The sequence below is a fragment of the Nycticebus coucang genome, chromosome 5 (assembly GCF_027406575.1).
Source record: "Nycticebus coucang isolate mNycCou1 chromosome 5, mNycCou1.pri, whole genome shotgun sequence".
Lineage (NCBI taxonomy): Eukaryota > Metazoa > Chordata > Mammalia > Primates > Lorisidae > Nycticebus > Nycticebus coucang.
Window position 1 is genome coordinate 31030729 of NC_069784.1, and position 25780 is coordinate 31056508.

The following is a 25780-nucleotide window of genomic DNA, read 5'->3' on the forward strand; positions in this document are numbered from 1 at the left end:
AAAATTGAGTGCCAGGGAGGAGTTTTCTTTCAGTTTAGAAAGCACTAATTTACTACTTTGAAAACAAATTTCTTTCTGCTTTGGCACTGTCTACCATTAAATGTTAATGTGACAGTATTTATAGAGAACCCACAAATTTTAAGGCATCTCTCTGCCTCTTCACCTAGCTAGCCTCATACTTTCCATCTTCAGACCTCAGAGGCAACAGTGCAGAAAATGAGATCAGTTAAGAAGTTGTCCAGGTGACTTACCCAAAAGAAATGGCATGAGCTGGGCTCATAACTATAATCCCAGCACTTTGGGAGGTTGAGATGGGAGGATTGCTTGAGGCCAAGAGCTCAAGACCAGCCTGGGCAACTAGTGAGACCTGGACTCTTAAAAAAAAAAAAAAATTAGCCTATTGTCCCAATTCCTGAGGAGACTGAGACAGGAAGATCACTGAGTCCAGGAGGTGGGGGTGTAGTTCACAGTGGTAAAGACCATCACTGCACCAGCAGAGTAGATTCTTGACCTCCACACAAGAAAGAACTGAAATACAGAGTCACAGGTTAAGCAAAGAAATTTATTAAAGACGGAGTATAGAAAGTATGGTACACCCTCAAAGATGGACTGCTCCAGTAAGAAACAGGGTCACAATGCCCATCAACCTATGAATGGATTAACAAACTGTGGCATATGTGTACCACGGAGTACTTACTATTCAGACATAAAAAAAACATGGAGACTTCACATCTTTTGTGTTTACCTGGATGGAGTTGAAACACATTCTTCTTAGTAAAATATCACAAGAATATGGGGGGAAGAAAGTATCCAATGTACTCAATACTGATATGAAATCAATATGTAAACAACTATAAGCCGACAAGAAAGAAAAACACAAGTATAGTCTAGCGAGGGAAGGGGGAGGGAAGGGAAGGGAAGGGATGGGCGGGATCTCACCTAAAGTGCGCAACGTGAGGGTGTTCAGCACACCCTCACACAGAGCTCAACTACAACTTGAACTTTATCTCAGAAAGGAAAACAATGTAACCTAAACATTTGTACCCTCGTATCAATCTGAAATAAAAAAAGACAAACAGGGTCACCCCTCAGTTAGGGTCTGTTCTTTTAAAGTGAATCTTAATGCTATGCTAAACTGGGGGCAGAATATTCGTGGACTTTCTGGGATGGCAGCAGCAGGCAAGTTCCTAGAACTGGGAACCCTTCCTTTCTTGACCTTACGGAGTAACTTCCTGGAGTTGGGGAGGCATTGGTAAACTGTCAGGACACTGGTGGGTGTGACTTTTACTATGTTAATAAGGGTAGTTAATTTAGGAACACTGTTGCCTCAATCATGCACATGCCCCAGTTAGAAAAATTTCCCCTGTTACCCTAGATAACTAACTAAAGGGTTCCTGTTGGTACATTTATCTTAGCTAAGCACGTTCCCATTCTTGTAGCTTTCTTGTCCTGTCGTCTTCTCCTGGTCCCTGCCCTAACTGCCTACAGGGTATCTGACTCCTGTCTCACAGTGCGCTATGATCATACCACGGCACTCCAGCCTGGACAACACAGCAAGACCCTGTCTCAAATAAAAAAAAAAAAACAACTGCTGGTAGGGAGGATGGAGAAAAGTGAATAGATGCATCAACTATTAATATTGACGAGGGAGAATAGCCAGAATTTTGGTGATTTTGAGGGACGTTGAAAGTGAAGGAAGTGACGGTTACTATATAGTGAATATATGTTGTTCACGACTACCCAAAATCTTTTGAACACCTTCTTCATATTTTTTATAATTCCCCTACATTGTGAATCCTGCTTTCTGAAAGTAGAGTTAGAAGAAAAAATCCCAGCATCCCCTGCCACCAAATGAGAGGATATGGCTAAGCTTCCACTAGTTCTACACACCAACAGAGGGTTTTAAGTGGAGGCAAAAAACTATGCGAAAACCAGCTGGGTAGTTGGTGTCCGTTTTTGCTGCCACCGGAAGCAGCAGAGGCAATGTATTCTGGGGTTCATTTTGGCAGTGATAGATTCCTGGCCACAACAGTGAAACTGGTTCTGAGTTCAGCAATAGTAACTCTCTTACTCCCTTTACATTGTTCTGGGTTTTGTTTCTGTGACTAATAGCCCTTACTTTGTTGTTTTTTTTTTTGTTTGTTTTTTTAATTTATTTTGGTTTAGTATGAGAGTACCAGGGGTCCTCAAACTTTTTAAACAGGGGGCCAGTTCACTGTCCCTCAGACCGTCGGAGGGCTGGACTATAGTTTAAAAAAAAACTATGAAATTAATGCAATCATGGGGTACCATGTTCTGGTTTTATATACAATTTGAAATTTTTTTTTTTTGTTTTGTAGAGACAGAGTCTCACTGTACCGCCCTCGGGTAGAGTGCCGTGGCGTCACACGGCTCACAGCAACCTCTAACTCTTGGGCTTCCGCGATTCTCCTGCCTCAGCCTCCCGAGTAGCTGGGACTACAGGCGCCCGCCACAATGCCCGGCTATTTTTTTTGTTGCAGTTTTTGGCCAGGGCTGGGTTTGAACCCGCCACCCTCGGCATATGGGGCCGGCGCCCTACTCACTGAGCCACAGGCGCCACCCGACAATTTGAAATATTTTCATCAAACTGGTTAACATACTTGGTATATAGCCTGGCGTTGTGGCGGGCGCCTGTAGTCCCAGCTACTCGGGAGGCTGAGGCAAGAGAATCGCTTAAGCCCAGGAGTTGGAGGTTGCTGTGAGCTGTGTGACGCCACCGCACTCTACCGAGGGCCATAAAGTGAAACTCTGTCTCTACAAAAAAAAAAAAAAATAGAAAAAAAAAAAACATACTTGGTATAAAAAAAGAAACTATGAAGAAATTCCTATGCACACTGCACATATCTTATTTTGAAGTAAAAAAACAAAACAGAAACAAATACAATCACACCGCCGCATGTGGCCTGCGGGCCGTAGTTTGAGGACCTATGAATTAGGTTACATTATTTGCACTTGTTAGGTAAAGTCCAAATTGTGCCCCTCACCCAGGAGGTCTGCTGCATATACCCTTACACCATGCCTTTTAGATGGGAGTACACAAATCCCTCTTCCCCCTGCCCCAACTTGAGTTTAATTGTGCTTTTCTCTTGTGCTGGGGAATATTTGTCTACTGGTTTCATATTAGGGTTGATTACATTGGTTTCTTGCTTTTCCATTCTTGTGATACTTTACTAAGTAGAATGGTCTCCAACTCCAGCCAAGTTAATAACAAATAGCCCTTCCTTTTTAAACTTGCTTGAAAGAATTTCATTACTGGCATCTGAGAAACTGACACAACTACTTTAACTATTTCTTGTTATTTTTCCAAATAATGTCCGTATAATGCTCTTTCTTCATATACCAAAAATGTTGACCTTGTAGCTTGAAAGATGAGACTTCTGTCATCTTCAATTGCTGACTCAACACCATATTTATTTCCCCTCCCAATATACTTATATTACAATTTTGGATAAATTAGTAATTAGTGTTAATTAGCATTGTGTAAATATTTATAACTGAACAAAATAGTGGAAATTATTATATTATTGTATTTTCTTTTTTTGGAGTTAACTGTCTTTTTCTTTCTTTCTTTTTTTTTCTGAGACAGAGTCTCACTTTGACGTTCTTGGTAAAGAACCATGGCTTCATAGCTCACAGCAACCTCAAACTCTTAGGCTCAAGCAATCCTCTTGCCTGAGCCTCCCTAGTAGCTGAGACTTACAGGCACCTGCCACAATGCCCAGCTATTTTTAGAGATGGGATCTTGCTCTTGCTCAGGCTGGTCTTCAACTCCTGAGCTCAGCCAATCCATCCGCCTTGACCTTCTAGAGTGCTGGGATTACAGGTGTGAGCCCCTGTGCTTGGGCTTGTTTTATTTTTATTTGCTTAATGTTTTGCATTCCTAAATCTTTTTTTTTTTTTTTTTTTGAGACAGGATTTCTCTCTGTTACCCAAGCTAGTGCACTACAACCTACAACTCCTGGGCTCAAGTGATCCTCTGCCTTAGCCTCCCGAGTAGCTGGGATCATAGGTGGTACATTAGCATGACCAACTACTTTTTTATTTTTTGTAGAGCTGAGGCTCTGTTGCCCAGGCTAGTCTCAAACTCCCGGTCTCAAATGGTCTCACCTTGGCCTCCCATACATCATTATTTCAAACATACACCTAATTATTAGAAAAGTAGTGCACTAAAGGATAGTGGTGGTTTTTTAAAAATGATGACTTTGCTGTGGGAAGTTTGCCCGGCTCTGTGCAAGCAAGCAACATTTGAACCCATGGGGCCCTTCTAATCTTGTGCCAGCAACACAATGGGAGCAAAGCCAGGTTCTTGTGCAATTTGCAAAACCTTTAGTTTGCAGACTTGTTAGCTCATCAGCTTTGAGCATTTGACTTTCTAATGTTTCAAACTGTTAGTTATGTTCTGATTTATATTCATCCCTGAGGTTTCCATTGACTTAGTTGGACCTCTATCAACTTAGTTTATTTGCCTTTGTTACTACAGTTTGAATTATAGCTGCATTTTTCCAAGAAAATAAATTGCTAGTTTTTTATGGCTGGCTACTCTTGCAACTTCTGTACAGACGTTATAATCTTGGTCTTCGGGGATTTTGCTGTTCATCATATTTTAGAACTATTATAAGGTTTTCTCTCGGCAAACTTCAAGTAAAATTTTCCCAAGTAGCTTTTCCCAAGTTGAACACAGTCCAAGGGCTCCTCTGGGGGTGTAGATGGGTGGACGCACTTGCACTGTTGGGGGAGACTCTGGCTCCTGCTCAGCCTGATATGAGTGTGAACCCCTTTCTTTGATTGTCCTCACTTTCCCCCACATTGAACCTAAATATTCTTTTATTTTTTTTTGAGATGGAGCCTCAAGCTGTCGCCCTGGGTAGAGTGCTGTGGCATCACAGCTCACAGCAACCTCCAACTCCAGGGCTCAAGCGATTCTCCTGCCTCCGCCTCCCGAGCAGCTGGGACTACAGGCGCCCACCACAACACCCGGCTATTTTTTGGTTGCAGGCGTCATTGTTGTTTGGCAGGTCCGGGCTGGTTTCGAACCCGCCAGCTCAGGTGTATGTGGCTGGCGCCTTAGCCGCTTGAACCACAGGCACCCAGCCTGAACCTAAATTTTCAATCCCTCATCTGCCCTCACTTCTGTCTTGCCGCGTGTCAAGACCCACCCAGCTGTTCCTCATGCTTTCCACTGTAACATTCCACATGGTACTCCGTAAAGGCCTGAGATAGATGACCTCTTTATAACAGAATTGCCACCACTCTGGTCATGCTTCAGTTGTTTTTGTAGCTCTTTTCTGGACTATCTCCAAATTCTCCTGCTCAGTTTTAGCAAGCTGGCTTGGAGTTCTCTCACAAGGGTCTGGCTAGCACATGAATTCACTCATAGTTCAAGGCCTTTGTGCTCAATACCGGGACTGGCTTATATAAATTGATTTTCATTTCCATTTTATTCTGAATGTGCAAACATCAGGGATCTGTGCTACCCTCAGTGTTTCTTTAAATGATGATGTCTTCTGCAACATAAATGAGCCTGTGGTTATTTTGATGGGGTAACAATGATAACACGAACCACGTCAGGTATGGCATGAGTCGCTCAGAGTTGGCCTGGTCTGATGAGACGTTACTGAACTATTTGGTGATCTTAAGATGCTAAAGCATTGGAAATGAGTGGCTAGAGCAGTGGTTCTCAACCTTCCTAATGCCGCGACCCTTTAATACAGCTTCTTGTGTTGTGGTGACCCCCAACCATAAAATTATTTTTGTTGCTACTTCATAATTGTAATTTTGCTACTGTTATTTATTGAAATGTAAATATCTGATATACAGAAGACCCCCAAAAGGGGTCGCAACCCAAAGGTTGAGACTGCTGGTCTAGAGCTCAGGAGAGAGGTGGGTCCATACAAAACTATTTAGGAGATATCTGGGTGGGAGATGTGGTCAAGCTTTTTGTCAACACCATGATTACAGGTGGGCAGTGGCAAAAGAAGCCAGGATTGCAAGGAGTTAAAGACCACTCATTCAGGAAGTGTGGCAGGAAGGAAAAGACAGGGGATTTACTCATGCAGTGCCAGGGAGAGGTAACAATGAGAGAAAGGTGTTCTGAGTCATTAAAGCAAAGTAAGACATTAGAGAGGAAGTAGTTTATTTTGTTTATTTTCAGGATTATTTAAAAATAAGAACAGGGCGGTACCCGTGGCTCAGTGAGTAGGGTGCTGGCCCCATATACTGAGGGTGGCGGGTTCAAACCCAGCCCCGCCAAACTGCAACAAAAAAATAGCCGGGTGTTGTGGTGGGCACCTGTAGTCCCGGCTGCTCGGGAGGCTGAGGCAAGAGAATCGCCTAAGCCCAAGAGCTGGAGGTTGCTGTGAGCTATGACACCACAGCACTCTACCCAGGGTGACAAAGCGAGACTCTGTCTCTAAGAAAATAAAAAAATAAAATAATAAAATAAAAATAAGAACAGTTCTATTTATTTTATTAGTTAGAGCAGCACTAGTGAATAGAATTTTCCGTGATGATGGAATATTCTATATTTGTGCTATCCAATATGGTAGCAACTAGCCACATGTGGTCATGGAAATTTAAATTTTAATTAAAATTAAATTAATGGCCAGGTGTGGTGGCCCACTCCTGTAATCCTAGCACTCTGGGAGGCCAAGGTGGGTGGATTGCCTGAGCTCAGGAATTTGAGACCAGTCTGAACAAGAGTGAGACCCCCATCTCTACTAAAAATACAAAGAAAACTAGCCGGGTGTTGTGGTAGACACCTGTAGTCCCAGCTACTGGGGAGGCCGAGGTAGGAGGATCTCTCGAGCCCAAGAGTTTGAGGTTGTTGTGAGCTATGATGCCACAGCACTCTACCCAGAGCGACAAAGTGAGACTCTGTCTTAAAGAAAATAATTAATTAATGTACTAATTAATTAAATTAAAATGTAGCTTCTCAGTTATGCTGGCTATGTTTCAATTGCTCAGTGACCACATTAGTTAATTAAAACGTAAATTTTAATAGCCACCTGTGCCTAATGGCTACCACACTGGACAGCTCAGGGTATTACTAACTAGACTGCAAATTAATCTCAAAATATCAGTGTCTTACAATAAAAGTATATTGTTCAACTGCATTACATCCAAATCCATCAGTGCTAGGATGCAGGGGCACACTGCTTCACCTAGTCACTGGAAATGCTGGTTCCTTCCACCTAGTGTAGCTCCCCTTCAAGGGGAGAGGAAGAGAGTGTGGAACATGTCTTGGGAAGTTTTACGCAGCCCACGTCTGGAAATGACCTGCATATACCCATATTCTAATGGTTACAAATCAATTATATGGCCCTACCTAACTGCAAGCTAGCCTGAAAAATATTTAACCATGTGCTCAGCAGGAAAAGGAGTGCATAACTTTACCCTGCCACATTGAAATTTGCAGAGAGTTCTGGGATCAGTCTCCAACACTTCCATAGGAACCTGGAAATGAATGTTAACCAGTGTACTAAGCATGTAAATCTGACACGGTTCTAGACATAAGAAAGAGATTGAAGGACCAAAATGGGGTGATGAGGTTACACGTGGACCTGGATCAGAGGGAAGAGATGGAATTAAAATCAAACTTTTAATGAGTAGAAAGTTTGGTTTTTGTGAATGGAGAGCTAGTACTTCCTCAGAAAGAGAAAGTGTGAAGATAGATTTTGGATGAAAAGGAGAGAAATTAAAGATTTTTAGGTTGATTCACCTTGTCTTCTCTGTGAGGTAGAAGGTGAGGCTATTTGCTTATTATGACAAGTTTAGGAAAATGTTTGGGTTGGTGCATAAAATGAGCAGAAAAAACTTGGGACGCTGTAAAGAATGGCTTAAGCATTTGCCATACAATTTGGAAGGAATTTGTTTCAGACTAATCATGTCTGAAATATTTCATAGAACGTGTCAGGTAAATTCAAATATGTATCTTCTTGTTGTCTTGAAAAATATCCCAATGGTAAGCCACGGGGTTCTGTTGATCTTCTCTTTAACCAAAGAATTAGGCTTTGAAAATTTAGCTTGGACTTTTTATCTTCTGCTGTAACTAGTGTGCCAGTATAAGAGCAGAACTTTAAAACTAGTGAGTAGATAAACATGCATCTTAAGAAAAAATCAGAATAGAGAATATTGAAGTTCATAATTCATATTTTGATGTCAGTTGAATTGTCAACATCACATGATGTTTAAGAATGAAAATACTTCTCATTAACATTGTACTTAACTTTGGAAGAAAACATAAATGTTCCTTTTGTGTGTGTGATAAAGTCTTACTCTCTTGCTCCAGGCTAGAGTAGCCTGATGTCAGCCTAGCTCAGAACAACCTCAAACTCGCAGGTCCAAGCAATCCTCCTGCCTCACTCTCCTGAGTAGCTGGGACTATGGGCGTGTGACACCATGCCCAGCTGATTTTTCTATTTTTAGTATAGATGAGGTCTTGGTCTTGCTCTGACTGATCTCGAACTTCTGACTGCAAAGGATCCTCCCAGCTCAGCCTCCCAGAGTGCTAGGATTATAGGTGTGAGCCCCTGCACCTAGCCCACAAATATTCTTTGTTGGAGAAATTATAAAATCTTGAAATTGAAACAGCCACACTATTTAATAATATTTGTGTACTTGTCTCCAGGTTCCTATTCTTCCTACTCCTCCCTACCCAGCCTCTTAAAAAACTCTTTTAGAAAAGTTTATAATCTGGGCGGCGCCTGTGGCTCAGTGAGTAGGGCGCTGGCCCCATATCCCAAGGGTGGTGGGTTCAAACCCAACCCAGGCCAAACTGCAAGAGAAAAAAACAGAAAAGTTCATAATTTAGGCCAGACGTGGTGGCTCACGCCTGTAACCCCAGCACTCTGGGAGGCCGAGACGGGTGGATTGCCTGAGCTCACAAGGTTCAAGACCAGCCTGAGCCAGAGCAAGACCCCGTCTCTTAAAATAGCCTGGCATAATGGCAGACACCTGTAGTCCCAGCTACTTGGGAGGCTGAGGCAAGAGAATCACTTGAGCCCAAGTGTTTGAGGTTGCTGTGAGATAGGATGCCATGGCACTCGGCGGAGGGTGACAAAATAAGACTCTGTCTCAAAAAAAAAAAAAGAAAAGAAAAGTTCATAATTTAAACAAAGATAAGATCTTAAATCTTTAAAAATAATTTAAAAGATTCATAATTTAACATCAGGGCAGGGTGGGAAGAAGGCAACCTTTCACTTTATGTAGTTGACTTATTATTATTATTTTTTAATCTGCACAGAAATTCCATAGTCCCTGTAGTTGAATGGGGCTGGCTGACTCCAAATGTGACCATAAAACTGAAGAGTGGCTGGAATACTGTATTCTCTTGTCCACACTGAAGGGCATGGGAACCAAGAAAGACAAATCAGAGATGTCGTTAGGATTTTGACTGGAAACAATGTGAGTTCACACACATGATCCAACCTCAGAAAAGGTAGTGTATATGAAAAGAGCAAACTGGCATTAAGAACGGACAGGAGATGCCTGTGGAACTCAGCTCTAAACGTACCCATCTCCTTTAATCACTGGCCAAAGCTCTCACCGTGAGAACAGACACTTCATCTCTCTAATTCACCTTTATCTCCAATCTCTGCTTGGAGCTGGAATGGAATACATGTTCAATAAATTTATGCAGAATTAACTTATTAGCCAATTACTGGGTAAATGTTTTGAATGTCTTTGAAGACTTCCAGGAAACCTTTGCACTCCTGGTATTGCAGGGCAGTGCTGAGTGTAATCATTTCTTTTGCAAACCATAGTTTACTTAGAAATCAGCAAGGGAATCCATTAAGTGATTTTGGGATCCACTTTGGGTAGGAAGCCATGAGAAATACCCAGACAAGCCAATGGGCTTTCTGGACAAGAGCAGTCACTTTTGCTCTCTTCCCTACAAAACACTTCCTAGGTATGTTTCCACATTAGGTTCATCTTGATCTCTATTTTTATTTAATTTTATTATTTTGAGTCAGAGTCTCATTCTGTGGCATTGGGTAGAGTGATATGATGTTATCACAGTGACCTCAAACTCTTGGGCTCAAGCCATCCTGTTGCCTCAGCCTCCTGAGTAACTGGGGCTACAGGCTTCTGCTACAACACCTAGCTAATTTTTTTTATTTTTAGTAGAGACAGGGTCTTGCTCTTGCTCAGGCTGGTCTTGAACTGTAGAGCTCAAGCAATCCTCCCACCTCAGCCTCCTAGAGTGCTAGGATTACAAGTGTGAGCCTCTGCACCTGGCCACATTTTTATCTTTAAAATGGAAATTCAAAGAAAATTTTAAAAAAGAATAATAATAAAAATAACATGGAAATTCATGTCAATTCTGGCTTGCATCCTTCAAACTTCCTTCTCTGTTGTATTTCTTGTTCAAATGTCAGAGGAATGCTCTACAATATAATGAACAGAGCCTTGATTTTCTTTTTGGCCATTCTCAGCAATAATTTATGCTTCTGCCCCTAGTATATATACCTCCTAACCTTCTGACATATTAGTGAAGAACTTCCATTTTCTAGCTTCTTTGCTTTAATTTCAACCTCTAGGAACACAGCAAGAACCTGCTTCCCCCGAGTACCCCTGGCCCTATGTGCAGAGCCCTGTGGACCAGCACTGCTGCTAGGGCTGTGCTCCTGGCCCTCTGGTCTCTGATAGGAAATGGATCCTGCTACCTGTAAGGTCCTGCACACAATAGGGAACAAATCCTTTGCTAAATTCTGAACGAATTAGACTACAGACAAGATAGTAATGGCAGGGGGTTCAGACAGAATAGACAGCTCAAGGTTACTTTGGGAATGTAGAGAATACATTACATACTTGTTTCAGACTCTCTTCTCCTAGTTTTCACATTCTTTAAGTGAGGGAGACATTTTTACTGATCATGTTATTCTTCATTTAGAATTCAGCAAATGCCTATGAGTTAAATTACAGGACATCCATCTTCCAATCCTTCCAGTTAGGATCAGTAACCTCTATTACAGGACATCCATCTTCCAATCCTTCCAGTTAGGATCAGTAACCTCTATTAGATGGTTCATAGCACCTGGGTTATTTTATATCTAGAAGAACAATTCTATTTTTTATGGTTATTCAATATTTGCTTCCCCTACTAAGCTGTAAGGGACCTAGAAGGGGGACCTTCCTAAGGGACCCTCCCATTGAAGGACCAAGAGGCTGGGCATGCTTGGTATGGAGTAGGTGTTTACTATTTATTTGAGTGTACAATAAAGACACAAAATGGAATACTATGCAGCCATTTAAAAGCATAACAGTGTGGAATTGTTTATTGACACAGAAAATTATCCATGATATAATGCTAAATGATCCCATGAATAATCATGGCTACAGATACATACATAAAAATATCGGTAGTGATAGGTTATGAATGATTACTGTCTTGATAACTCTGTATTACCTGAATTTTTAAAATAATAGCATTTATTATTTTCTGACTTAAACATTTATTTCCAGTTTGAGAAAAATCTAGACATTAAAAAGATCTTTTTTCCCATCACAAAACTTCACTTGAACAACTAATTTTGGCATACAGTATTTGAACAATATTAGCAACAACCTGAATTTCTGAATGCAAATTAAAATGTTGTATTATATTCATGTTGATGTTATTTCTGATTAAGTGGACATTTAACATAATGATCATTATGAAATCACTGATATATAAAATTTATTATTTTATTTTTATGTACATCATTACCTATTAAGGCTCCTATCTCCTCTTATTCACATTTAGCATATGGAGAATAGAATAGACCTTCATTTCTTATTTTATCCTATTTTTTAGCTGAAGCCCAAGAAAGTTAAAAGGGAGCAGACTTCTGAATATAAAAAATGTCAGCTTGCTACAGTTAAAATTGTTTCCTTACATGATGGAAGTTTGCAAAGGTGAAGCTCTTTCCCAACAAAAAATTGAATTATTTCCACAATTCTAAAAGTGTATCTACAGTATTTTAAATAAACACTTTCAATAGACTGTTATAAAACTATAATTGAGAATTTTTAAGACTAGGTTATAGTTTCCCCTTTTAAAACATGTTAATTTACACCAATAAAACACTTAATATTCTCTATACAGAGCAAGAATATATACCTGGATACCTTTTTTTTTCTTTTTGTCTTTTTTTGAGACAGAATCTCACTTTTTTGCCCTCTGTAGAGTGCTGTATTGTCACAGCTCATAGCAACCTCAAACCCTTTGGGCTTAAGCGAGTCTCTTGCCTCAGCCTCCCAAGTAGCTGAGACTACAGGCACCTGCCACAAGGCCCGGCTACATTTTTTGTTCTTGTTGCAGTTGTCATTGTTGTTTAGCTGGCCTGAGCTGGGTTTGAACCCGCCAGCCTCGGTGTATGTGGCCGGCGACCTACCCTCTGAGCTACAATTGCCAGCCTATACCTGGATGTCTTTTTAAAAAGTAAATATAATTGCACTTATTTTATACAATTAGCATGATTGTAGGGAAATGGAAAATATTTTTTGTATATAAATTCCTTTTCCCAATTAAGTAGAATTGAAACATTTTATTGAGTCAGCTAAAAAAAAATAGGCAAATACTGTATATTTGTGGCTGCCTGTCCCTTTGTAACACTAATTTTGTTATTGTTGCCATTTTCAATCCATTGACACACGACCACAGCACCACCATATTAAGAAGTCACATTACAGAAGAAGAACCATTACACCATTATTCATTGTCAGTAAAAAATCTAATAGAACCATGATAAATATTGTGCCTTAGAACCTTAATCATAGAATACAAATAATTTATATTACAAATAAGAAAGATAAACACGTGCTGGCACAGGGAGGCTTTACAAACTCTTTGGACATTCAGAAAGTTCAAAAATGTCTTAACAGTCTTCATTTCAGATTTAGCAGCATCAGAGCTGGATTTTCTAAGTAGGATTTCCACAAATTAGAGAAGCGTGACATTGTAGCACCATCAATAACTCTGTGATCAGCTGACCAGCTCACATTCATTATCTGTGCCTTATACACCTCGCCTTTCTGGTTAAATCGGGGAACGGCCTAGGGGGAAAAAAGAACAAAGAGTAAACTTTCACTTGCTCAAAGATTAAGCTCTAACAATGGCAGAAGATCAGGTAAATCCTCCTTCCTACAACAGAGAAAAAATGGGCATCCCAAATATTTTTTGAAAATGCTGACTACTACTTCTCCCGTTTTTGAGAATGTGCCTCAATCTTCCAGATTTTTTTCTAAGGTATTTCCTTTTCCTCATAAAATTCCCATTGCTGCATTCATTACATTTCATCTCAGATTTCAAATATTTAACAACTGTTTATTGAATATCTACTGTGCCGGGTACTCCTCTGGGCTGTGAGACAGACAATTAGGATAAATATGCCTTCCTCACTGAAGTCGGTGAGGAACAAGCCATATGGACACCCGCGGAGGGAAGTCAGAGTAGAAGCGTGACGGGGAAGGGCAGGTGCTGAGGGAGCAGCAGAGGAGGGAGAGGTGGATGACAGCAGCCAGGAGATGAGATCACAGCTGCACTGGTGGAAGGGAGCATGTCATTAAAGGTCATGCTTCTCAATCCGTATTTGGTAAGGACTTTAAAAAAATTCTGAACCCCTGGGTGGCTCCTGTGGCTCAAAGGAGTAGGGCACCGGCCCCACATGCCAGAGGTGGTGGGTTCAAACCCAGCTTGGTCAAAAACTGCAAAAAAAAAATTCTAAACCCCTGAAGACTATTTTTTTTTTTTTTAAAAAACACATTAAAAGTGAATGACTGCCAATCAGGTACAATGCACACTATTCAGGTGATGAGGACAATACAAGCCTATGCCATACATCCATGTAACAAAACACCATGTGTACACTTCAGATCTATTAAAATAAGATTTTAAAAAGGATTCTTATGCAAACTTCAGATTTGAAAGTTTTTTTTTTTTGTAGAGACAGAGTCTCACTTTATGGCCCTCGGTAGAGTGCCGTGGCCTCACACAGCTCACAGCAACCTCCAACTCCTGGGCTTAAGCGATTCTCTTGCCTCAGCCTCCCGAGTAGCTGGGACTACAGGTGCCTGCCACAACGCCCGGGTATTTTTTTTGTTGCAGTTTGGCCGGGGCTGGGTTTGAACCCGCCACCCTCGGTATATGGGGCCGGCACCCTGCTCACTGAGCCACAGGCGCCACCCCAGATTTGAAAGTTTAAAAAAATTATATAGTCCTATAAATGCCCACATTTCCATGTGATCTCATACTCTATATTAAGCAAATGTCCCTGGTCTGTGTCATCGCCACAGTTCATTCCATTTGTAATCCTCCATTATTGCCCCTTTAAGAAGGCAGGGCTGAAATAAGTTCACAGCCATACACAAAAAAGAAGACCGGCGCATCACGTAGCTCCCTGCCAAGACTGCAGCTGTAAAGGCAACCCCAAAATCATCAGAACACCCCTAGGAGAAACAAGCTTGACCACTCTGCCGTCAAGTCCCCCCAACCACAGTCAGCCATGAAGACCACAACGCACCGTGTCCACTGTGGATGTCAAAACCAAGAAACACTAGATCAAACAGGCTCTGAAGAAGCTCTACGACACTTACACCCGGATCAGGCCTTATGGAGGGAAGAAGGGGTATACTGTGCTGGAACTTCAACAGACATAAAATCCCACCATCAAAGTGCTATAAAGTTTCTAAGCTCTACTGTCCCTTTCTGTACTTCTCTCCTCGCACCTGGTTTACAAAAGTCACACCAGGTACAGGTCTGGATCACTCTGAAAAGCATCAGTGTAGGGGCCTGTAGGCCGCTACCGCTACTTGCCTTTAATTCTGAGCAAGATAAACCATCGGAGGTATCTGAGCAGAAGAGCCAGTCACTAAAACAGGAGACTTCAGGAAGAACAGAGTTGAGGACAGAGAAACGAGCAGGAGCTCAGTTTGGGGCATGTTAAAATCTGAGATGCCTTTTAAACATCCGAGCAAGATAATCAGTTTGTAGTTCAAATGTAGGTGTATGGTTCACAACTAGTGCTCTGGGAGGCCAAGGCGGTGGATTGCTTGAGCTCAGGAGTATGAAATCAGCCTTTTATTAACTCCTGAAAAAAAAAAAAAAAAGAAAAAGAAAAACTAGCCGGGTGTTAGGTGGCAGGCACCTGTAGTCTCAGCTACTCAGGAGGCCAAGGCAAGAGGCTTGCTTGAGTCTGAGAGTTTGAGGTTGCTGTAAGCTATGATACCATGGCATTCTGCCCAGGGCTACAGAGTGAGACTCTGTCTCAAAAAATAAAAATGAAATAAAGAGGTCTAATCTAGCAATAAAAACTTGAGAGTCATCTGTGTATAAATGGTATTTAAAGCCATGAGACTGAATCAGATACAGAAAGGGGTGAGACTAAGTCCTGGGTGCTGTGATGTTTGGAGATTGGGAACATGAGGGGATATGGGCAAAAGAGACTGTAAGGGACAGGCAGTGTGGCAGGGGGAGAACCAGAGGGGACAGATACGCTGCAAGGCAGTGTGAGGAAAGTGTCTCCACAATTGATCAATTGTCTCAAGTACAGCTACGTCGGTCAAGGAAGAAGACTGACAAGTGGGTAATGTGGAGGTTTCTTGATTTAAACAACTTAACAACAAAGAATTAAAAATTTATAATGAAAAGAGAAAATAGCAAAGGAAAGATAATACAAAAAGAAAAAAGGAATGAAATACTACTTGTCCCTTTGTGGCAAAGATTACATTAAGGTATGAATAAGAAGTGTACTCAAAGAACTATGCTTCACAGCTGAACATGGCTAAAATGATTCTGTAAAAATATGTCTACTGAACAGATATAGCATCACTGACACCAGCCAAAAAATGGTTACAATGCAAATCAGAGCTGGAGTAGCATGAGGTCTGACAATTAAATTGGCCACCCTTATACCTGCGGTGCATCTTACAAGGGTATATGCGAAACTTAGTAAATGTGGAATGTAAATGTCTTAGCACAATAATTAAGAAAATGCCAGGAAGGCTATGTCAACCATTGTGATAATAATGTGTCAAACGGTCTATGAAACTAGTGTATGATGCCCCGTGATCCTATCAATGTACACAGCTATGATTTAATAATTAAATAAAATAAATAAATTGGCGACCTTGCCACCACATGATTACACTGGCAACACGGTACAAACTCGGAGAGGTTTCCTAACCTTGGTATATTAGTGTCTCACAAATGTGTTTGTGTCAACGTGTGGCAATGTGTTGCTGAATGGTGTTCATTATTACTGTGTGTTCTTACGTGCTGCACGACAATAGCTCTCACGGTCATTCCAGAAAAAGAGTTCCCAAATTGCTTGGAAAGATGGATTAGGTACTGGTGGCAGTGCGTAGCTTCCCAAGGGGAATACTTTGAAGGTAACTGCAATGGTGTTCAGCAACGAGGTATGTGGCACTTTTTCTAGGATGGGTTTGTGAACTTGATTGTCATACCTTGTATTTAATCGCAATTATATACATACACACACATATAATTCAGAAAAAAAAATAAATCTCTTTAAGGAAAGAGAAAAATAAAACTACCAAACAGGTGTAGTGGTTTGGAAACCAGAATTCTGTGAGATTCAAATGTTGAATTCCTGCGGGGAAGAGAATAAGCGATAAAGAAGTCACCACTCAGAGAAATCCTGATTGGGAAAGAACAAGTGTCACGCTGTGTGTTTATGATTTTTCTCCATCTCCTCGGTTTGCAATGAAGGAAAGTGGAAGATGGAATAACTTAGAAAGCAACTCAAAGGCTGAAGAAAAGCTTGTGTGAGTGTTTGGGATACAACATGCAAGTAGTAAATTCATAAGACAAGTCCGAGAGATGTTCAAAGTAGAAGCATTGTAAGTATAGAAAAGAAGAAAGGTTCTGATTTTGATTTGTTTTTTGCATCTGTCATTGTTTGGCAGGCCCAGGATGGATTCGAACCTGCCAACTCAAATGTATGTGGCTGGTGACTTAGCCGCTTGAGCCATAGGTGCTGAGCCAAAACAAAGGTTCTTTTTTTTTTTTTTTTTTTTTTTTGGCCGGGGCTGGGTTTGAACCCGCCACCTCCGGCATATGGGACCGGCGCCCTACCCGCTGAGCCACAGGCGGCGCCCAAAACAAAGGTTCTTAAAACATGCAGAACAGGGCAGTGCCTGTGGCTCAGTGAGTAGGGCGCTGGCCCCATATACAGAGGGTGGCGGGTTCGAACCTGACCCTGGCCACTGCAACAAAAAACAGCTGGGCATTGTGGCAGGCACCTGTGGTCCCAGCTACTCAGGAGGTTGAGGCAAGAGCCCAAGAGCTGGAGGTTGCTGTGAGTTGTGACGCCAGGGCATCCTACCGAGGGCAACAAAGTGAGACTCTGTCTCTGAAAACAAACGAAAAAAAAAAAACATGCAGAACAAAATCCAGGTTAATGCTGTGATAATGACATTTAACTAAAGCGGTATCCAGGAGCTTTTCCATATGATTTTAATGCACAACCAGGATTAAGAATCATTGCAACTCTTATTCTAAGTGTCTCCTAAAACATAGTCACAGATCATTTTTGTCCACCTGAATTCTTGTTCAAAATATAAGTTCTGGGGACTTAGTCCCCAAGGCCAAGAAATCTGGATTTTTAACTAACATTCTCAATGATTCCTTTTTTTTTTTTTTTGAGACAGGGTCTCACTCTGTCACCTAGGCTAGGCTAGAATGCAGTGACATCGTCATAGCTCACAGCAACCTCAAACTCTTGGGCTCAAGTGATTCTCCTGCTTCAGCCTCCCAAGTAGCTGGGAACGCCCAGCTAATTTGCTCAGGCTGGTCTTGAACTCCAGAGCTCAAGAGATTCTCTCACCTCAGCCTCCCAGAGTGGTAGGATTATAGGCATGAGTCTTTGGTATTCTTTTTTTTTTTTTTTTGTAAAGACAGAGTCTCACTGTACCTCCCTCGGTAGAGTGCCGTGGCCTCACACAGCTCACAGCAACCTCTAACTCTTGGGCTTACGCGATTCTCTTGCCTCAGCCTCCCGAACAGCTGGAAGTCTTTGGTATTCCTTTTTTTTTTTTTAATTTTTTTTTTATTGTTGCAGTTTGGCCGGGGTTGGGCTCGAACTCACAGTCCTCAGTATATGGGGCCAGCACCCCACTCACCGAGCCAAAGGCACCACCCATCTTTGGTATTCTTTATTCAAAGATTTAATAGGAGATTGGCTGTATTTATGATTATCCATAAAGACTCATGTCTGTGCCTAGCATAATCCACAATGGTTGATCCACTCAGAAACGATCCAGGTCACCACTATTTATTACATATAGAAGCAGCCACCAAAACTGCAGGCCTAGTTCTTAGGAAGAAATTAAATAGACTTACTGACCCAAATTCACAAAGTCAAACCTATAAAGTGAGGGGAAAAATCTTAGAAGTGGTTACTTTGCTTTGTGTTTACCGCTCCTACCCCCAATGTGCTTGAACTCTGTTTTTTTTTTTTTTTTTGAGACAGAGTCTCAAGCTGTCGCCCAGGGTAGAGTGCCATGGAGTCACAGCTCACAGCAACCTCAAAACTCTTGGGCTTTAAGTGATTCTTTTGCCTCAGCCTCCCAAGTAGCTGGGGCTACAGGTGCCTGCCACAAAGCCCGGCTATTTCTTTTTTGTTATTACAGTGGTCATTGTTGTTTTTAGCTGGCCTAGGCTGGGGTCAAACCTACCAGCCTTATATGTGGCTGACGCCCCACCCACTGAGCTACAGGCGCCGCCCTGACCTCTGGCTTTCAGTTATTTAATACAGGTACCTTAATTGATCCAAAGGCTCCAATGGCTACTTCAGGTGGCAATATCAGTGCTTTGGCATAGGTACCACCAATCTATTAAAAAAAAAAAAGGAGAGTAGAAAAACTAAGCTTTCAGTGAACAAATGGTAAGTGATATTTTATATTTTTAATTAAGCATATAATCAAAAATCTTGTTACAGCTTATGAATTTGGACATCATTACTACTTACCGATCCAATGTTGGATAGAGTAAACGTCCCTCCTGTAAGATCGGCAGTGCTGAGCTGACCTGCAGAGCCCAGTTTCTGGAGGCGATCCAATTCAGTGGCGATCTCGAATATAGAGCAGACCTGAACGTTTTTCACATTAGGGACAATCAAACCCTGCTCAGTATCCATTGCTATCCCAATGTTATGAGAAGCCTAAAAAATAAAAATTATATAGTAGGCTTTTAAATAAATAAGCTAATAGCAAAGGAAAAAATCAACTTTCACTCTCTTCTAAAAACTACCAAAAATGATTTTTACCAGATCATGATTGGCAATGATTTAAAAGAAATAATTTTAAGAGGGCCAGCAGAGGTGTGAGATTACAGTTCCCACCTATAATCCTAGTACTTTGGGAGGTGAAGGCTGGAGGATTGCTTGAGGCCAGGCATTTGAGACCAGCCTGGGCAACACAAAAAGACCCCTGTCTCTACAAACAATTAAAAAAAAAAAAAAAAAAAAAGCTCGCTAAGGTGCCAGCCACATACACCGGAGCTGGTGGGTTCGAATCCAACCTGGGCCTGCCAAACAACAACGAGACAGGGTGACATTGTGACACCCAGGGTGACAGCTTGAAGCTCTGTCTCAAAAAAAAAAATTGTTCCGCTCAGCGCTTGTAGCTCAGTGGCTAGGGCACCAGCCACATATACCAGTGCAGGTGGGTTCGAATCCAGCCTGGGCCTGCCAAATAACAATGAGAACTAGAACCAAAAAATAGCCGGGCGTTGTGGTGGGCACCTATAGTCCCAGCTACTTAGGAGACTGAGGCAAGAGAATTGCTTAAGCTCAAGAGTTTAAGATTGCTGTGAGCTGTGCCACCTTGGCACTCTACTGAGGGTGACAAAATAAGACTCTGTCTCAAAAAAAAAATTTGTTCCAGGTGTGGTGGCACATACCTGTAGTCCTACCTAATTGAGAGGCTGGAGAAGTGCTTGAGCCTAGGAATTTGAGGTTATTGTGAGCTGTGATCACACTACTGTACTCCAGCCGGACATCAAAGCAAAGTCTTGTCTCTTAAAACAATAATTGTAATTTAAAAATAATTTCTAAAAAAAAATAAAATATATATATATATATTTTTTGCAGAGACAAGAGTCTCACTTTATCATCTCTGTAGAGACACTACAACAACAACAAAAAAATAGCCAGGCATTGTGGCAGGCACCTGTAGTCCCAGCTACTAGGGAGGCTGAGGAAAGAGAATCACTTGAGCCCAGGAGTTTGAGATTGCTGTGAGCTGTGATACCACAGCACTCTACCAAGGGCAACATAGTGAGACTCTGTCACCAAAAAAAGAAAAGAAAAGAAAAAAGAATTGTATAAAATTACCTTTGGCACATGTATATAGGTATATATGAAACAAATTAATTTTGTGTTTAGGTCCTATCCCTAAAATATTGCATTGTATATATGCAAATATTCCAAAATCGGGGGTGGGGGGCAACCCAAATCCAAAATGTTTCTGGTCCCAAGCATTTCAGAGAAGAGATACTCAACCTGTATAAACTTTCTGGAGAGCACAGGACAATATTTGTCAAACTTTTTAACTTTATAAAAATATATTCTTTTTTTTTTTTTTTTTTGTGGTTATTTTGGCCAGGGCTGGGTTTGAACCCACCACCTCTGGCATATGGGGCCGGTGCCCCTATAAAAATATATTCTAAAGAGCTAAATGCAGAAGTGTGTAAAGATACACAGGAATGCTGAATACAGATTGTTTATAAGTTTGAGAAACTGCAAACAATGAAAATGTTCATTAATAAGTCACTGACTAAATGACTATATTTACCTATAATAATGTCTGTAGTATATGAAAAAGAAAAAGGTGAGATAAAGAAAAATATGAATGATTCCATATATTTTTTAAAAAGTATGTAAGAATGATATCCTGAAAGTATGAATATCTTAACATAAATAGTAAGTTATCATAGGGTTATGACCTTGAAAGTAAACACTGGCTTGGCGCCCATAGCTCAGTGGCTAGGGTGCTGGCCACATACACCAGGGCTGTGGGTTTGATCCCAGCTTGGCCTGCTAAACAACAATGACAACAACAAAAAAACAGCTGGGTGTTGTGGTGGGTGCCTGTAGTCCTAGCTACTTGGGAGGCTGAGGCAAGAGACTTGCTTGAAGCCAAGAGTTTGAGGTTGCTGTGAGCTGTGATGACACAGCACTCTACTGAGGGCCACATCGTGAGACTGTGTCTCAAAAAAAAAAAAAAGAAAAGAAAGTAAACATTATTTTCTTGCCTGAAATTTTTATAACAAGTAGACACTTAATCAGGAAATATTAAAATAAAAATATAGCCAGCTATATTAATCATATTAGTATTTTATATCTGACAATGCAGAATATCTAAACTCACTTCCTAGTGGTATATTTCTAATGAGAAATGTACATGGGAGTGGCACCCCCCAAAAGTTCCAGGTCATAAGAAGCATCCACTCCAAATAGAAGAGTTGGTTCAAATTGAATTCAAACATTACTTTTCTCATTTAAATTATTCTTATTCTTAAAATTTCAGGAGTTTAATTTTGAGAGGACTGCTTCTCTTAGAGAGTGCAAGCAGGGTAAATAACACAACTACTGGGGTACAGCCATATACAGTAGAACCTCTATGGCTGACCACCTCCTTAAGTGGACCTAATTTTCATAGACGGGACATATAGCCCATGTACAGTAGCAGTATAGTAGGCCTAGTTCCTTATGTTGACCACCTCTATATGTTGACCAGTCTATTACAGTCCCGTGGATGGTCAACTTATAGAAGTTCTACTATATTTCCATTATCTTAAGCAGAAAACCAAAAAAGCTTAAAAATGCCAATCTCCATATCTAGATAGTAGCATTATTAACCTATAAAAACAACAATAACAATAAATTATACTTAAGTTACTTAAGTTATCCCATATTTTTAATTCTAATCTAGAAAATATCACTATTTGAGGTACAACAGAAGTCTCTCTAGCTTACAAGCACATTGGCACAAAGTTCTATGCATAACAAGGTCATTCTCACACTGTATAGCCAACCTTATATGTTATATTCTGGCAGTTTTCATCCACAGAAGCATTAAGGATGGGAAACTGTAGTAATCCCAAGGATGCAGCCTGTTTAAGAGAAAGAGAATGCAACCTTAGCACCTTTAACTTAAGAAGGATAAAAGGAGAGTCTAAGCAGTAAGAAGTATTTTTAAAAGGAGGGAGAAAGGCCAGCCGCAATGGCTCATGCCTACAATCCTAGCACTCTGGGAGGCCAAGGTGGGAGACCAGCCTGAGCAAAAGCAAGACCCTGTCTCTACTAAATATGGAAAAACCAGCTGGGAGGGCGGTGCCTGTGGCTCAAAGGAGTAGGGCACAGGCCCCATATGCCAGGGGTGGCCGGTTCAAACCCAGCCCTGGCCAAGAACTGCTAAAAACAAACAAACAAACAAAAACTAGCTGGGCATTGTGGGGGGCACCTATAGTCCCAGCTACTTGGGGGGCTGATGCAAAAGGATCACTTGAGTCTAAGAGTTTTAGGTTTCTGTGAGCTAGGATCCCGTAACACTCTAACCAAGGTGACAAAGTAGGACTCTGTCTCAAAAAAAAAAGTAGAGAGAGAGCTCTTATTTATGCTGAGTTTAATTCCAAGTCTCCATGTACCTGGGCATATTACTTCCAATGTTACCTTCAAGTAGTGCAGAACTAGGTCACCTTAATCCAGTGGTTCTCAACCGTCCTAATGCCGCAACCCTTTAGTACAGTTCCTCATGTTGTTGTGACCTCCAACCATAAAATTATTTTCGTTGCTACTTCACAACTGTAATTTTGCTACTGTTATTAACTGTAATGTAAATATCTGATATGCAGAATGTAGTTTTCATTGTTACAAAGGGGTCGTGACCCATAGGTTGAGAACCGCTGCTTTCAGGATAAACTATAAAGTAGTCAGGTAGCTTGTAAAGATCAAGGAGATTTTTCTAAGTGATCTCCTTACTTATATGTAGGCTTAAGATCTCCATGAGAAATAGACCTATAGTCTAAATGTACACTAGGAATTAAAACAGAGAAAGGGAGGCAAGCTATTTCCCTGTGTAGAAGGAAAATGTAGTGAGGATTTCAAAGTGCACTGGGCAGGAGAGGTCAGTTTGGTAGCTGGTGTCCTTGGCCAAACGAAGGGCTGAGTTGGCACGAACATTTAATATACTTTGGTGCCTAAGTGTCTCTGAGTGGCATTTATGTTTTTCCTCTCTGCCTTCTGGTCAGTGATATTTGCAAAACCAATGTCAAGACATGACTTTGCTGGAGTGTTTCTATTAAAATTAAAGGCTTTACTTAACTGGCAGGATAGTTTCCACCTAGCTCAAAGATATGTATATAAAAATATGACAAAAATTTCCATTTTAGGGCAGCGCCTGTGGCTCAGTGAGTAGGGCACCGGCCCCATATACCGAGGGTGGCGGGTTCAAACCTGGCCCCGGCCAAACTGCAACAAAAAATAGTCGGGCATTGTGGTGGGCGCCTGTAGTCCCAGCTACTTGGGAGGCTGAGGCAAGAGGATCGCCTAAGCCCAAGAACTGGAGGTTGCTGTGAGCTGTAACGCCATGGCACTCTACCAAGCGCAACAGAGTGTGACTCTGTCTCAAAAATAAAAAAAAAAAATTTCCATTTTAGAAATCCCACGAAACAAATGTGCATTTATACATTTTCTAACTATATGATATGATGCAAAGTAATATTTTATTACATAAAATAAACACTTTGCATATTTATAAAATAAAATTTAAGGGCGGCGCCTGTGGCTCAAGGAGTAGGGTGCCGGTCCCATATGCCGGAGGTGGCGGGTTCAAACCCAGCCCCGGCCAAAAAAAATAATAATAATAAAATAAAATGAAATTTAAATGTCCTTCTCAAGACACGTTTGAAACGAATAAAATCTCACCTTTAGGAAGAAGGGCAAAAAGGTGAGTTTAACTCCACGAGCTAAAGCAATGGGTCTTAATTCTTCTCGTAGCTTAACCAGCGCAGTAAGGTTGACCTCATCACAATATCCAAAGTGAGGTATCTTCAGGGCTGCAGACATTGTCTTGACCATTGCTTTTTGAAAGCCTGGAAAAGATACAACTGTGAGTTATTTAAAATTTTTTTTTTTTTTTGTAGAGACAGAGTCTCACTCTATGGCCCTCGGTAGAGTGCCGTGGCCTCACGCAGCTCACAGCAACCTCCAACTCCCGGGCTTACGCGATTCTCCTGCCTCAGCCTCCTGAGTAGCTGGGACTGCAGGCGCCCGCCACAATGCCCGGCTATTTTTTGGTTGCAGTTTGGCTGGGGCCGGGTTTGAACCCGCCACCCTCGGTATATGGGGCCGGCGCCCTACCGACTGAGCCACAGGCGTCACCCCGAGTTATTAAATTTTTAAATCCCTCCTACCCCTTTTAAAAAATAGAAGGTTCTCTAATGTTCTTTACTCTCTCAATTAAACTCTTCCTCTTGCTACCATCTTGATCACATCACATTACACAGCAAGTCACTACTCTCAGCACTGGAGCACTGGCTGCCTCACACCCGGTGACAAGTAGAATAACATAGTGGTAATCGCTTTAAATGCTATGGTGCAAAAATAATTCAGAAGGGTGCAATTCAGCGTTTACCTCTTGGCTTTTCTTGCCAAACCACTCTGCTGGAAGTTAATCATCCTAAGAGTTTATACATAACAAATTAGAAGTAGCTATTTAGAAAGCTAACTAAAAATAATAAATGTTTAAAATATTCTGAGAAAATCTTCAAACAGAAAAATTACCAGCATACAAGTCTGTACTCCAAGAAACCTGTTAAGGTATCATTCTTCAGAAATTAATAGTACATATAAGTTGCAAGTATTTCCTGGAAGAGCTATGTTATTTCACCAGTCTTATTTACCCCACTGCCCTTCACCCAACCTTCCTGGAGGCCTTAAGCTCCCTTGTGTTTTCTCTTTAACTGCTGTTTATTCTTCCATGTTTACCCTGTGGCTGTACCAATAAAAGACGCCCGAGAAGCAGGACCAGTGCTATACTGTCTTGAGCTGCCAGCAAGCACAAAAGACTAGGTACGCCTCCTCAGACTCTCAGGCTTTTATGCACTAAGTTTTTTTTTTTTTTGAGACAGAGCCTCAAGCTGTCACCCTGGGTAGAGTGTCGTGGCATCACAGCTCACGGCAACCTCCAACTCCTGGGCTTAAGTGATTCTTTCCTCAGCCTCCCAAGTAGCTGGGACTACAGGCACCCACCATAATTCCCAGCTGTTTTTTGGTTGTAGTTGTCATTGTTGTTTGGCAGGCCCTGGCTGGATTTGAACCCGCCAGCTGTAGTGTATGTGGCTGGCGCCTTAGCTGCTTGAGCTACAGGTGCTGAGCCAATAGAACACATTTTAATTTGTTCCTTGAGGGTGGCATCACAGCTCACAGCAATCTCCATCTCCTGGGCATAAGCGATTCTCTTGCCTCAGCCTCCCAAGTAGCTTGGACCACAGGCGCCCACCACGACGCCTGGCCATTTTGGGGGTGTAGTTGCCATTGTTGTTTGGCCGGCCCAGGCTGGATTTGAACCTGCCAGCTCTGCTGTATATGGCTGGCACTTTTGCCACTTGAACTACAGGCGCCAAGCCTATGCACCAAGTTTTTATGAAAGTCTTGTGTTTTTTCTAGCACTGTCTCCCTTGTCGACCACCATCCCAGGCTGGATTGCCCGGGAATCCTGACACACCATTAAAAAATTATATGCCGAATTTGAACTT

At 41.5% G+C, this 25780-nt stretch overlaps 2 protein-coding genes across 6 annotated transcripts in view; one reads left to right on the forward strand and one right to left on the reverse strand.

Moving 5' to 3' along the window:
• TRMT13 (tRNA methyltransferase 13 homolog) overlaps positions 1-10448 on the forward strand; it is a 71511-nt gene extending 61063 nt beyond the window's left edge. For both annotated transcript variants that reach the window (XM_053592095.1, XM_053592097.1), the window contains one exon: positions 9263-10448. In XM_053592095.1, the coding sequence (XP_053448070.1) occupies positions 9263-9362 (100 nt within the window). In that variant the 3' untranslated portion in view covers positions 9363-10448. The remainder of the gene's footprint in view (positions 1-9262) is intronic.
• A 755-nt stretch (positions 10449-11203) lies between these two features.
• The window catches only part of DBT (dihydrolipoamide branched chain transacylase E2), a 52882-nt gene continuing 38305 nt past the window's right edge, over positions 11204-25780 (reverse strand). For 3 of the 4 annotated variants that reach the window (XM_053592091.1, XM_053592090.1, XM_053592092.1), the window contains 5 exons: positions 23949-24115; positions 22058-22135; positions 18990-19181; positions 18781-18852; positions 11204-13056 (listed from right to left, as the gene is read on the reverse strand). In XM_053592091.1, the coding sequence (XP_053448066.1) occupies positions 12889-13056; positions 18781-18852; positions 18990-19181; positions 22058-22135; positions 23949-24115 (677 nt within the window). In that variant the 3' untranslated portion in view covers positions 11204-12888. The remainder of the gene's footprint in view (positions 13057-18780; positions 18853-18989; positions 19182-22057; positions 22136-23948; positions 24116-25780) is intronic. The other variant, XM_053592089.1, reaches the window with a different exon arrangement.